The 13,674-nt window shown below is 36.1% G+C and overlaps 1 protein-coding gene across 3 annotated transcripts in view; it reads right to left on the bottom strand.

Annotated features, from left to right (window-relative positions):
- The window catches only part of LOC113432187 (solute carrier family 23 member 1-like), a 42,750-nt gene that overhangs the window by 1,757 nt on the left and 27,319 nt on the right, over nt 1-13,674 (bottom strand). For all 3 annotated transcript variants that reach the window (XM_026694377.2, XM_087968192.1, XM_087968193.1), the window contains 8 exons: nt 11,558-11,717; nt 10,702-10,883; nt 9,219-9,339; nt 8,680-8,836; nt 7,842-8,095; nt 6,737-6,901; nt 4,571-4,679; nt 971-1,066 (listed from right to left, as the gene is read on the bottom strand). In XM_026694377.2, coding sequence (XP_026550162.2) covers nt 971-1,066; nt 4,571-4,679; nt 6,737-6,901; nt 7,842-8,095; nt 8,680-8,836; nt 9,219-9,339; nt 10,702-10,883; nt 11,558-11,717 — 1,244 coding nt within the window. The remainder of the gene's footprint in view (nt 1-970; nt 1,067-4,570; nt 4,680-6,736; nt 6,902-7,841; nt 8,096-8,679; nt 8,837-9,218; nt 9,340-10,701; nt 10,884-11,557; nt 11,718-13,674) is intronic.

Here is a 13,674-nt window from a genome sequence, read left to right as displayed (position 1 = left end):
ACACCGAACAGCTGCAAGCCTACTAGTCCTTCAGGATGAAAATATTACAATAAATATTTGCCATAATGTATTTGATCAGCGATAACAAGATTGTAAGTGACAGAAATGTGTCTCTCTTTCTTTCCAAAAATATGTATCATGAGACACATACAAGTCCACAAGATTCCACAAATCCAAATAGAAATATCCGTGATCCCACTCAACAATACAACACTCCTGTTTTTCTCAAGTGACAACACCAATACTAAGTGCTTTTACCAAGTGGGTAAGGCCAAATCATATGAAACTTTCCTAAGGAATTGGCATGAATATTCCTGTAGGTGCTGGCTCTGTAGTCAGAGTGTATGCATGAATGTAATTATATAATTTACTTTGCTCCATTAATAGAACCATCAATAGAACAACAAGCTCTGACGTGGCTAGGTAGCATCTCAATCTTATCTGCAGGGGCAGCAATTAGAAAAGTATAAATTGTTTTTTTTTTAATTTTTATGTCACATAGTATTGAACTGCTTGTGGAAAATGTTTTGTACTGTTCCTGATAATGGGATCTAGTCGGTTCCAACACTAAGCATTTACCAGAAACAAAAATTAAATTCTGCATAATTTCTCTTATTTTATTTACAATTAAATAACATTTTCATTCTGTTGTGTTTTAAAACGAATGGCCATATAAATCTTTTAAATAAAATAAAATAATTAAATTAATATTTGGAGAGTTGATCATTGCTTACTTTTGTATTACTTCTCCCACAGCCATTTAAATATCATAATCTCTTGGCAACTTTTACAAGGGCCCTTGCAGTATCGTTGAGGGCTGTCAAGGACCACTAGGCAGCCCTGGAGTAAGAAATTTTGTACCCATAGACAAATTCTCAAAATGCAAACATACCCTTTACTCTTACTGCTGCACTACAACCATAAACGCTATCATAAAGTCAAGGAAAATGAACCATGATCAAATAATTACCTGGAATAGTGTTGTCAAGAAAAAAGCCCAGGAATCCACCAACAAACATGCCAGTAGTTAGCAGCACCTGGATTACTTGGTCTAGCTGTACAGTTCCTAGGAAGAGAATCCAGTGAGTATCAGAACAAAACACGTTCTCCCAATCCTTTCCCAAGGGAAGAAAGGCGAGTCATTGAAATGTTCTTTTTTCTTTTAATAATCAGGCCATGGTGTTTACGTTACAGTAAAAATATTTGTAGTCCATGTGGAATGTTCATTTTATTTCTATCTTCTACACAGAAACCCTGATATGAGTACTTCCCATATTACTGCATAGATCATCCATGTGCCCCTGTAATAAACAAACAAGGAATATAAGAGCATAGGATTCGGTTTTGCAATTTCACATCAATGAACCATTGACTTTAGCATCGTGAATGGGACACTTTCTGAAGGACTCAATTTTCAATAGTCCAATTCCCTAATTAGCTCTCATCCAGCAACTGTACTTTGATTGCTATCCTTCAACCAGTTGAAGTTGCTGATTCAGTCCTTCAATACATCCTTTTAATGCTTTTTAGGCTTCCGGTTTGGGCTTCTTCGGCGACGGACCGAAATCACAATCGTCTGCAGTTTTGATCTGTGCTCGCCGCTGGAGCGCCCCAAGCCGCCCAGATTCAGGGCTGAAGCCACCCTGTAGAGGTGGTGAAGAAGGGGGAGCCATCAGCCGGGTTGAGGAGAGACGCATCTCTCCTCGGCTGGCCATTATTCCCTTTCCCAAAGGCGATTGCAGCGGTGGTCAGAAATGGCTACCTCAAAGAAGAACCCGACCAGACAAGATTGTGCAGGAGGAAGTTTAAAGGAGAAAGTTTGACTAAACGGGTTGAATGGAGAACATCTATTTAAGGTACCTGGAACCTGAATTTTAAAGACTAATACTATTCCTAAAAAAGATTTTAAGCTGCAAAAGGGAAAAGAAAAGGAAACGGAATTGGCTTTTTTTCTTCTAACATCGACAGTTTTAACTGACTTGGAACATTAAGAAGAAGAGATTCGAATGAGAAATTGATACTAATCCACTTTGACATTAATAGGCTATTTCTGGCTGAAAATAAGGTGTCAAAGGGATAAAGATTCTTGGATAATTTAAAAACTTTCTTTAAAAAAAAAAAGAAAGCAGCGGAGGGAAAAAGGAAAAAAGAGGGTGGAATCTGGAAAATGGAATAGACCACCTACCTGGAACTTAAAAAAAAATTGATAGTGGAATTTTAACAAGGCTTGCAAAAGATACATTGTAGCGGAAACTTTGTTACAAGAGAACAAAGTCCCTGGAAAGAGAAAGTGAGAAAAGAAGCAAGAAACAGTTTTGGATTATTGGATGATTCCTGGAACTTTGCATGGAGGATCCTAATGAAATAAAATAAAATCAATTGGGGGTTGTTTAAAAAATTTTAAAATGGCATCACTCCTTGAAGAGTTAAACATGAGACTTAAAGAACAAAAAGAAGAAGCATAAGATGGAAGAGGATCTTTTGGCTTCGTATTTCAATTTTTAGAAATGGAGATCTTGAACTATGAAAAACAACAAGAAACGCTGGCAGAACAAGAAGGGCGGGACAATGAAGAAGCCATCTTTAATGACCAAGCAATTTTAAGCGGGGTAAAAAAGGGAAAGGGGGGAAAGGGAGTTAAAAACTTAAGTACTGAAGCAACAACCAAAAAAGGAGTAATTTGAAAAGTAATCATAATATCAGGAAGAAGCAGAATGGAGGATCACAGAAGGGAGAATCAGATAGAAAAGGGAATAAAAAGGGGAGGGAGAAGAAGAGAGGGAAGAGGGAAAGGAAAAGAAGCTACAAAAGACAGAAACAAGATATAGAGGTACAGGAAAAACGTACAAGAATTAAAGGTATAAACCTATTTAAAAGACACAGAGACAATGGTTAAAATTTAACTTAAGGAGAGGATTCTGCAAAGGTGCATGGGATAGCATTGTTATATAATATGTTAGATGATTAAAGTGATAGAAAAAATTTCTATTGATGTGTAGTGGGATATTTGTTTGTAAAGAGAATAAGGCTCTCAATGATTTAAAAAGAACATTTAAAAAAACTGAAAAGAAACATGGAAGATTTTTATCAGTTGATAAGATGAACTTGAATAAGAATAATAAGTTTATTGACTACTGTTAATAACTATTGTTTGGTTTTTTATTTAAAGACAGTAATAAATAAAATATGAAATATAGATGATTAAAGTGAAAGACAACTGATATTACTAGGTAGTGTTTGTTAGAAGAAATAGAAATGTAAAAGGTTGTTATTAATATTAATGGCAGAGCTGTACTTGAATAGAATAATTATTCCATTTACTATTGTTATACATATATACACAGATATACAGTATATACATATATACTTTTTTCTTTTAAGAATTTAGTGTGTATTTTAAGGGAATGTACCAAGCAGAATTCAATTGATAATAGGTATGTGTTATAAAATAGAGGTTAGAAAATGAATGTTATAACTGCAAAGATGTAACTTAAATTTTTAAATAAGATTTGAAAAAAGATACAAAGGTGTTACACTCCAGTCTAGTAATTACAGGGGAAAATTTGTTTTATGAGAAAAGATAATATGAAATTGTAAACAGGACAGACAAAAGTATAAAAACATTGATTAGAAAGATTTTAAAAATTAGAAAAAATATGTAATTGAATTAAGAAAGGAATGAGATAATTTAAAATGAGGCTATAGGAAGTAAAGAAAGGGAAAAGCTATTGAAAAAATTGTGAAAATAGTTATAAGATATGGATTAGAATATATAAGATAAATATGTATTGAGTTTATGTCTCTATGGAGAAGTGATAACCCGGGGCCACGCTGTTCTCAAAAAAAGATATTTTATTTGTATTTGTATGTTTTGTGAAAACTTAAATAAAACTTTTATTAAAAAAAATACATCCTTTTTATGCTAATGATCTGCTATATTTATCTAACAGGAAATCATCCAAGTCTGAGCAATGCTTTAGAATCCCGTATTGTACAAGATATGTGCAATAATCTAATTATAATACTCAGTAAATTGCCCAAAATGTTGTCATGAAGGTTCAACTGAAGCTGTAGTTTTGCAACTAGAACTTACTGGAGCCATTTCAGATCTGATACACACTGGCAGCTCAAATATAGATTTGCATGTCTATATTTCCCAAAGAAGGTGGAGTAATGTCATACAATAGAATAAATAAATAAATAAATAGTGAATTAAATCAGAGCTGGAAAACCTTAACCTATGTTAGATGCTGATAGCATCACTTAATATCCCCATATTTCATTACACTAGTTGGGATTTAGAGATCAGTAATAGCCTCCTCGCTTCTGAACTAATACACAGCATTTGCAGTCATATTCTCCTTATTATATAAGCCACATGTAACAATATTTTTGCATATTCAAAATATCTTTTAGAATAAATAGAGAAGCATGGTAGAGTATGAAACCTACAGTGTAGAAGACTAATATATGATAATACCTCCCCATTTTTGTTGTACTTCTAATTATTGCTCTGACTTAAACCTTATTTCAGATGAAAGGTGACAATCAAAGCTGTGATCCTATGTACCTGTTGTTAGTTTGTCTGTATTATTCTCCACCCAGTGTGGAATGGTCAGGCCAGCAAATATAGAAAATCCAAAGATGAATATGTTTCTTGAAGAATTCATGTCTGTGTACTGACAAAAACGTATAATTGAAAGAAAATATATTAACTTACGCCAATGATTTTAAATGTAAACAGATCAGCATTATTATATCACACTATGTACTCTGAGCCTTACCTAGACAAACTTTGATTCTGCCAATATTAATCAGGGTTAGCACTGATTAATACTAAGAATGGGAACCTGCTAGAAATTCCCAAGTTGTTGACTAGATTGAGAAGTTGTGAAAAGTTTCCTTGAAAAAGGAGTAGGTATTCTTCAACTTACAACCACAATTGAGACCAAAATTATTAAGTAAGATGGTTGTTAAATGAGTTTTGCCCATTTTCTGATCTTTCTTGCCATAGTTATCGAATGATTCACAGCAGTTATTAAGTTAGTAATACGGTTGTTAAGTAAATCTGGCTTCCCCATTGACTTTGCTTATCAGAAGGTCACAAAAGGTGATCATATGACCCAAAGACATTGGAATCATTATAAATACTTGTCAGTTGCCAAGCACCTGAATTTTGATCATGTAACCATGGGGATGCTGCAACAGTCATGAGTGTTGACACAAGGTCATAAATCACTTTTTTCACTGCTGTTGTAACTCCAAATAGTCACTAAACGAATGGTTTTAAGTTGAGGACTCCCTGTAGTAGAAAATCAGCTCCACAATGCTGCCAAGAAAAAATTGCATGAATACTGTTTTCTAGAGTCTAATTCAATTCAAGGACACTTTTGCCTGACTTTACATACTCAGAATGCAACAGGACAAGTTCCTGAGCAGAAGAACATGATTCTAAAATCCAACACTGGGAAACAAGAGCCAGAAGTAAAGAAGAGAAGCAATATAGGCTTAGTAAAGTATATATTGTAAATGAAACGTATATTGTAAACATTCTCTTCTATTGTTATAGTAAAGCATATATTTAAAATATAGTTATTTTTATAAATATAAAATATAAATTGGGTTATGACAGGACATGAGAATTTGGTAGTTAAAGTAAAGGATTCATAGGAAACACTGAAGAAGAGAGGTAATTGATATTCCCACAATAAGATAGGAAAAAAGAAGGGTTAGTGGGTTTTTGGCGGGGAGAGAAGACCTTCAGACAGGAAGGATGGTAGGAATTAATAGCTGTGGAGAAGAACTGATTCTAATGATGCTTTCTAAGATAACTAAAGGAACAAAATACCCAAGGCAAAAAAAGGGACGTGAATACATGTAAATGAATCAGATTGTATATTACAATAAATACTTGTTTCTGTGTCCAATTCAATTCAAGGCTTGCTTCCAGGTCAGTTCAAAGTATTGGTTATTATTTTTAAAGTCCTATATACCATAGGGCCAGGTTACCTGAGGAATCATCTCATCCCCAACACCTCAGCCCTTCCCACCTGGTCAGGTAGAAAAATTACGTTACAGACCCATCAATTAAAGAATTCTGACTGGCGGGGTCCAGAAAGAGGGCGTTCTCTGCCATTGTCCTTGTCCTCTGGAGTCTGGAATACCTTTCCTCCAGAGGTGAAGTAGCAACCCCCCCACCTGCCTCTTGAAGAAGCCTGAAGACCTGACTTGGGGCTCATTGAGCAGCATGCAATTCTGAGGGTTGGGGGTTGATAGTCCTATTCCCGCCTTTTAACTTCTAACTTATTTTATTCTTGTTTTATCTGCCTTTTTTACTGATCTATTGTATTTTTATATGGATTTTAAGTCTGTATGTTTTCTAAATGTATACTGCCCAGAATTGTTCTGAGTGAGATGGCTAGTATCTAAATTCAACAAATAAAAAATATTAAATTGGACTAAATTCTTATATGTGGGTAAATTCTCAATACGAGTTTCCTACAAGTCAATATAACTAGAATTAGCATGGTCTTATAAAAGCATATAAAATCATAACAAAAAGAATCAACTGAACATATTAACAAATTAAATATTGGTTGTGATAATCCATGTAAATTGGCACTTGGAAATACCAAATGATATTCAGCATATCTCAATTTTTAAATCATCCTACAAGAAATTTGCCCATGCCTCTGTCTTATCCATGCAAAATTATCCTAGAAAAAAATCCACTTACCTGTAAATTAGAAACCCCCACAGCTGTGATGATACCAAACATCACAAGAAACATTCCTCCAATGATGGGTGTTGGAATGCTGGCAAACACAGCCCCAATCTTGCCAAACATGCCAGTCACAAGCAGAACAAGGCCACCAGCTACAATGACCATTCTACTACCTACCTGTGGAGAGAAAGAGAGAGAGAGAAAGTAATTACAAGAAACAAAAAGAGGAGAAAGCTGATCTATGCCTGACAATTGTCAACTTTAATAGGGTTAGATGTAAAATTTCAAGATTTTTTAGCTGAGTCAAATATCCTTTACCTGATAGTAATCCATAGGACTTCGATTTAACAATTATCAAGCTAAAGGTGTCCCCTTACTGTAATTTTGAATAGTTATTTCAAATAATGCTATTTTTATAAAAGAGAAATATACAATGCAATTCTAAAATATAATATAATGGATCATATTATGATACAGTTATCATTAATATGTAAAGATACAATATAACTAGAACTACTGAAATGTTAATGCAATTTATTAAAAAAATGGAAAGTAAATCCTTTAAGTGCTAATATCAATTTAAAGTTCCAACTTGCTCAGACAATGTCTAAATCCCTTCGCCCAGTGTTTGTTATTATTTTTAAAATCTGGAAGCTTATCAAACTCTGTGGTGTGCTTTGAATATAGGAAAGCAGAAGAGCATGTTTGCAATTAGTTGCTATTTTTAGAAGGCTAAAGAAGCACCCACTTTCATCCACAACTGTTGTGTGTCAGCCAGAATCACATTCTTGTGAAATAGGTGGCCACATAAATATGATACATATATTTTAGTTAAAACTATACCAAAACAGCGTTAAGTTGGTTTCTGAGTTTATAAAACTCAGGATTTCCTTTTGCAGTGACCTTCCTTGCAGCGTGCAAAACCAGAAGAATATTAGGGAATTTAAATCATGGCCTCAAATCAGATACAAAAATGTCAGTGCCTTATAACTGAAGCATATGCATCCTAAAAATGCCCCCAAGTTATCTCCAAAGCAGAAGATGCACAGGCTTTTCTTCCATTATTCCTAATCACTCATGGCCACTTTTGGTTTTTAACATTCAGAATCAGACTTACCCGGGTGATCCCCAAAGCTCCAACATTTTCACTGTAAGAAGTGGTACCATTTCCTGTTCCCCAGGCTCCAGCCAGAAGGCAGCCAATCCCTTCTACTCCGATTCCACGATTGATTGCGTGCTTGGGAGGGGGTGGAGCACCAGACAAACGAGCACAGGCATAGTAATCTCCCACTGACTCCACCATGGAGGAGATCACTCCAGCTATGATGCCGAATACTCCAGCCAAACTAATTGTGGGCACTCCCCACTGGCCTAAATAGAAGAAACAAGCATGCTAAAATTGAAGGTCTGAAACTGGTAAATTTATCTGCAATTTTTGATTTGCAAAATTCAGGAAAGCTAAAAGCATGTACTGTTAACAACTCCTTGTAAATATCTTGTAAAATTTTATATCAGTATTGTACCCTAGTCTCATGTATGTTGTTGCATGTAGATAAAAAGATAAGAGATTGTTCTAACAATTTATCTAAATACTTTTTGGAAAACTATACATCATCACAATCGTACTTTTGAACGCCGAAAGCAAAAGCAGATCCAAATGGGAAGCAGAAAGATATTAGAAAAATGAGGGAGTCTCTTTTTTTTATTTGCTTCTGCACTGGGATTTTTCATTGTTCAGGATGCTTACTTAAGCAGTTCTCAAAAATTACTCCCAAGGAATTCAGATATTTTAAAAGGCGAAAGAGCTTGGACATAAGTGATGAAGGAATTGGATAAAACGGGGTGCTCTAGATCTAATGGACCAGAACATAAGCACATTTTTGCATAGAAGAAACTGATAATTTCTTCCCTTTTTTTGCTATGCTAAACAGGAAAGAGAAACAGCATAAGAATACCTGGGTAAGGAAATCGAAACCAGGGTGCCTTGCTTATGACATCACCTTTGCTGTCAGTCCGAGCTAAATAACCATAAGCTCTTGTATCTGAAGGAAGAACGTTGGTGATTGTCAGTACAAAACATAATAGCCACGTAATTGTGAGAGCAAACAGCACCTATGTAGTTACAAATGACAAGGAATCTTTGTTAGTGCAAAACATAATAGCCATATGATTGTGAGAACTAATAAAGGAATCTTTATTTGTTAGCAGGTAACTCAGATTTCAAAGCAGGAAATTCTATGGAAAATACATAAAGACACATATTACACTTCAGGGGTGCATTAAAATGTGTAATTATCACATATAATTCTTTTAATTTATTCCTTTAAGTTATGTCAAATTCACAGTAGAGCCATTGAGATAGTCCCAAAGGTGCTTTTTCAAGAGGCAACTGGATTTTCTGGTTTTTCTTTGAAGACATTTCACTTCTCATCCAAGAAGCTTCTTCAGCTCTGAGATGCACTTGATTACTCAAATATCATTAGAGTTTACTCACTGGAAAGATCTGAAAGAGGTAGATCTTGGAGAAATGGCATTTTTTGCTTTTTTGGTAAGATGGTACTGGAACAGGCACATTTTTCAGATACTGAGAGAATAAAACTATGAAGAAAATCGTTCTAAAGTGATTAAAAAAAGAGAGAAAAGGTTTCCATTAATAACATTCTGATTCAGAACTTAATGTAACACCTTTACAGTTAATAATTTCATTGCTGATGCTTGCAAATATTAATGTACCAAACACTTAGTTAAAAACAGAATGTCCATTGTCTATACAATGAACTTTCCTTATTTAATTTATGTTTCTTGTAATATGCACAATATGGTGAAATATAGTCCAGAGGCACAGGACTGGGGGGGGCTCTTTCCCAGGGAGTAAAGAGACAACATAGTTTGGAATTGTTGGTATGCAGGAAAAGGGCAAAGTCTTACCTCCCTCCACATATCTAATAGTTATTGCAGATAAGTGCTTTAGGTCGGCAAGATTTCTGTCTATATGAGAGCAGCAAAAAAAGAAACTATTCTGAAGCAACTCCTCCTCTCAGTCTTAGTTCCTGGGTTCCATTGATCTTGCCAGACTAAAGTATTTATCCGTAATAACTATCTGAACTGGAGACAAATTCCTTGTGTGTTTAATCACACTTGTCCAAATGAAGTACCTGTGAACTGCTGGTGGGGGGGTCGCCTTCACTCTTTTTCGGTAGATTCCGGTAGATTCCAAGCTTTTCTCTACTTACTCTCTGGGGAAAGAGCCCTTTATTTATTTGTTTATCTGTTTGTTTATTTATTTATTTGTCAAACATGTACAAGATAACAAGTATAAGTATGAACATAAACAAGAACAAAGGAAGTAAATACAGATAAATGGGGACAGTAAGACAGGGACGGTTGGCACGCTGGTATACTTATGCATGCCCCCTTTAAGGACCTCTTAAGAATGGGGTGAGGTCCACTGTAGACAGTTTGAGATTAAAGCTATGAGGGGTTGAGGCTGTAACAAAGGAGTCGGGTAGGGCGTTCCAGGCGTTGACCACTCTGTTGCTGAAGTCATTGTCAAGCATTCAGAAAGTATCCATGATATCAATCACTCCGAGATTGATCTGCAATTGAGTTTGGAGCGGGTTTACCTGGAGTTTATATTGGTTGCTTGCCCATGTATGATTGTGATTGAAGCTGAAGAAGTCATTGACAGGCAAGACGTTATAGCAGACAATTTTGTGAACTATGCTTGGATTGTACCACAGACGGCGCAGGTCCAGATTGTCCAGGTGCAAAATTTTGAGCCTGGAGGCATAGGGAATTCTTGTAATCCTTCTTGTAATTCTGGACTACATTCTACTTCACATTTATTTAGCGCATTACATATGTAAACATACAAGAGCTAAGAAGTTTCTTTTTTAATTAATCCATAAAAGAAAAAGAAAAAAGCATTATATTCTCAGTTTACATTATTTTGGTTATTAAAAGAACACAAAACTTACAAGGCTGCTATCCCCCAGTGTTCTCCAGCATCTTTTCCTGCCGAGCTAAAGAGAGGCAGTGCCACCAAAGTTATGGTTGGAGCAATAGTCAGGGGTCCAATGAACCGCATCAAGAATCCAATGAGACCGGAAAAGCCAACAAAAATTTGGAAGCAAGATGCTACCATAATTGCTCCTTGCAACTGAAACAACAAAGGCTGTAAATGCTTTTTATTCTAATGGAAATCCTTGTATTTAAATTGCAAGTGATGATGTATGATTGGCAGTGGTTGGTAGTTGATCAGGTTAATGGAATTGGATGTCATCTTAGTAATCCTAGCAAAGTTGCCGTAATTTTTAGTAGGAAAATTAATTAATTGCTTTTATTAATTTGTTTTCTGAATGATTAACAAATATTGGACGGGAAATATCTTTTTGATGATGTTTCCGATTTGGAAGAAATTAAAGTTAAAGATAGTAAGTGCAAACTAGAAGCAGTAAATCTTTGTATCTCCTTTGTTCATGATCCATAAATATTTCTGTGGGATCATGATAGATCCTCTTAAACTTGAGAGAAGGGCAGCCATCATGTCACTTTTATTTGAGAGGCTGCTGTTCTGGAGGACATTTAACTACCATTCTCAACAATATTTAGGAAACCTAATAATTAATAACAATTAATTCATCCAGAAAGAAAATAAAATCTTCCCTCCCTGTAGTTCAGGGGTCCCCAAACTTGGCAACTTTAAGACTTGTGGACTTCAACTCCCAGAATTCCCCAGCCAGCATGATCAAAAACTATTTGATATATAAAACACCACAAAAACAAAAATTTCCACAAAACAGTACATTTATACAAATATCCTCAGTGGATTACCTCTCTCATTCGAACCTGCCATAAATCAATGAATTTTGGGGAAGTAGGATCCACCATGCTGGCATTATTGGTCCAAGCTGGGCACTTCCAGGAGGGCAAACTGAGCATGGCCAGTGAAGGAGTTAAAAATGCAAAGGTTCCTCCTTGCAGGATAGGTAGCCTGTAATGAGGAGGGAGAGGGAAATGGAGCAATGCATACAAAATACATCATCTACTTGTATATACTCTAGTCTAGATGGCACTGCAGTTTACTCACACAGTTTAGTATTTGTTTTCCAAAGTCTTGTCTAGAGCAACCAGGTTTTGACAATCTTACCTCTGACAGCAAACTGTTCTGAGAAGGGCATTCCTATATACAATTACCATTCTGTTTCCACTTCCATCAAACAACTCAATAGGCATTCAATCAGCAGTCTGCATGCAGTGGGTCGTTATAATCAATTTAGATTCAGAAAAGAGAGTTTTGAAGATACCAGGCCTCAAGCCATGTAAGGATTTATAGGCAATAACCAGGACCTTGAAATGCACTTGGAACAAGATAAGTTGATAATGCAACCTCACATTATTGGTGGTATGTGACAGTACTCTCTGTCTTCCTTTATCAGTATATTAGTTTATTGATTTGTTACTTCAGCTTATACAACACTCTATTTCCTAAGCTTCCATTTATGCCCCACCATCGCATTCTGTATCCACTGAAGTTTCTAAATGCTCTTCAAGGGCAGCCCCTTTCACAGTACATTGCAGTAATCCAAATGAGACACCATGGGAGCATAAATGATATGACAGGACCTCTCAGTGTAGGAATGGGTGAAATTGAAGCACAAGAAGATGCTTTGCAAAAGCCCTCCTTGCCATGACTGTCACTTGCTTTTTGAGCAGGAGCTCTAAAGCCAATCTTGGACAACCTGTCCATTCCACTTCACCCTGTTCCTTTTTCCCAAGTGGGTAGGTTGAAAACTGGATAGAAATTGTCCAAAATGGTCAGGTGCAGCAATGGACTCTTGAGGAAGAATGCATCACTGGACCCTTAAATGATGTCAACATTCAAAATAGCTTAGAGGATATTCTATACTTACAAGAACGTCTAGCATTAATTGCTGAAGTTAGGCCAACTTTGATCGTTACCAAGACAGAATGCTACAGGAATTGTCAAAATATCTATGAATATATGGGGAGGAACAGAAAAGGGATCAGTAAAGTTTTAAAGGCAGTAAGTAAAGGTAAAACCAAGCTATGCCAGCAAATCTGGAGAGTGACCAACAGATTGGAAGAGAGCAATCTATATGCCAACACACACAAAAGGAACACTAACAACATGTATGAACTATGTTTACAATATCCTTAATTTCACATATTAGAAAACAATGCTTGGGATCACCCAGTGCAAATTAGAGTTCCATGTGGGAAAGGAGAGGTTAGATTTTCAAGCTAGCTTTAGAAAAGAATGGGCTGGACGGGACCTTGGAGGTCTTCTAGTCCAATGCCCTGCCCAAGGCAAAAGTCCTTTCCATCCAGGACAAATGGTTGTCCAATCTTTTCTTGAAAACCTCCAGCAATAGAGCACTCACAACTCCAGGAGGCAAACTCTTCCAATGACTACCGTAATTGTTCTGTCGGGAAAATTCTCCTTAGCTCCAGGTTGAATATCCCTCTGACAAGTTTCCTAGCCATTGCTTCTTGTTCTGCCTTCAGGTTTTCATGCCTAAGTACAGGACCTTACTTTTCTCACCACTGAACTGCATTTTGTTGGATACGGCCCAATATTCAAGTCTATCAAGATCCTTCTGAATCTCAACTCTATCTTCCAAAATTAATATTTTGGATTCTGCCCAGCTTAATGTCATCCGCAAATTGGATGGGCACCATTTCAATATCCTCCTCCACATCATTTTTGAAGATATTGAAGAGTATTGGGCTCAAGACAGAACCTTGAGGCATCCCACTGCTGATTCACTCCATTTATTGACTGCCACAAACTTCAACCATAATTCTGGGCTCAATTACAGTTAATGCACCCACCTTCTCCTCTTAGTATTTTACTCTGAAATAGTTCTTACTAAGGCTAAAACTTTACATCACACAAATGTTTACATTAAAAACCACAAGAGAATAAA

This window comes from Notechis scutatus, chromosome 6 (genome assembly GCF_049901735.1).
Source record: "Notechis scutatus isolate UNSWTSFEM ecotype Mainland chromosome 6, rNotScu1.2, whole genome shotgun sequence".
Classification (NCBI taxonomy): domain Eukaryota; kingdom Metazoa; phylum Chordata; class Lepidosauria; order Squamata; family Elapidae; genus Notechis; species Notechis scutatus.
Note: the sequence above shows the minus strand (reverse complement) of the source record. Positions and strands in the feature narration are given on the sequence as shown.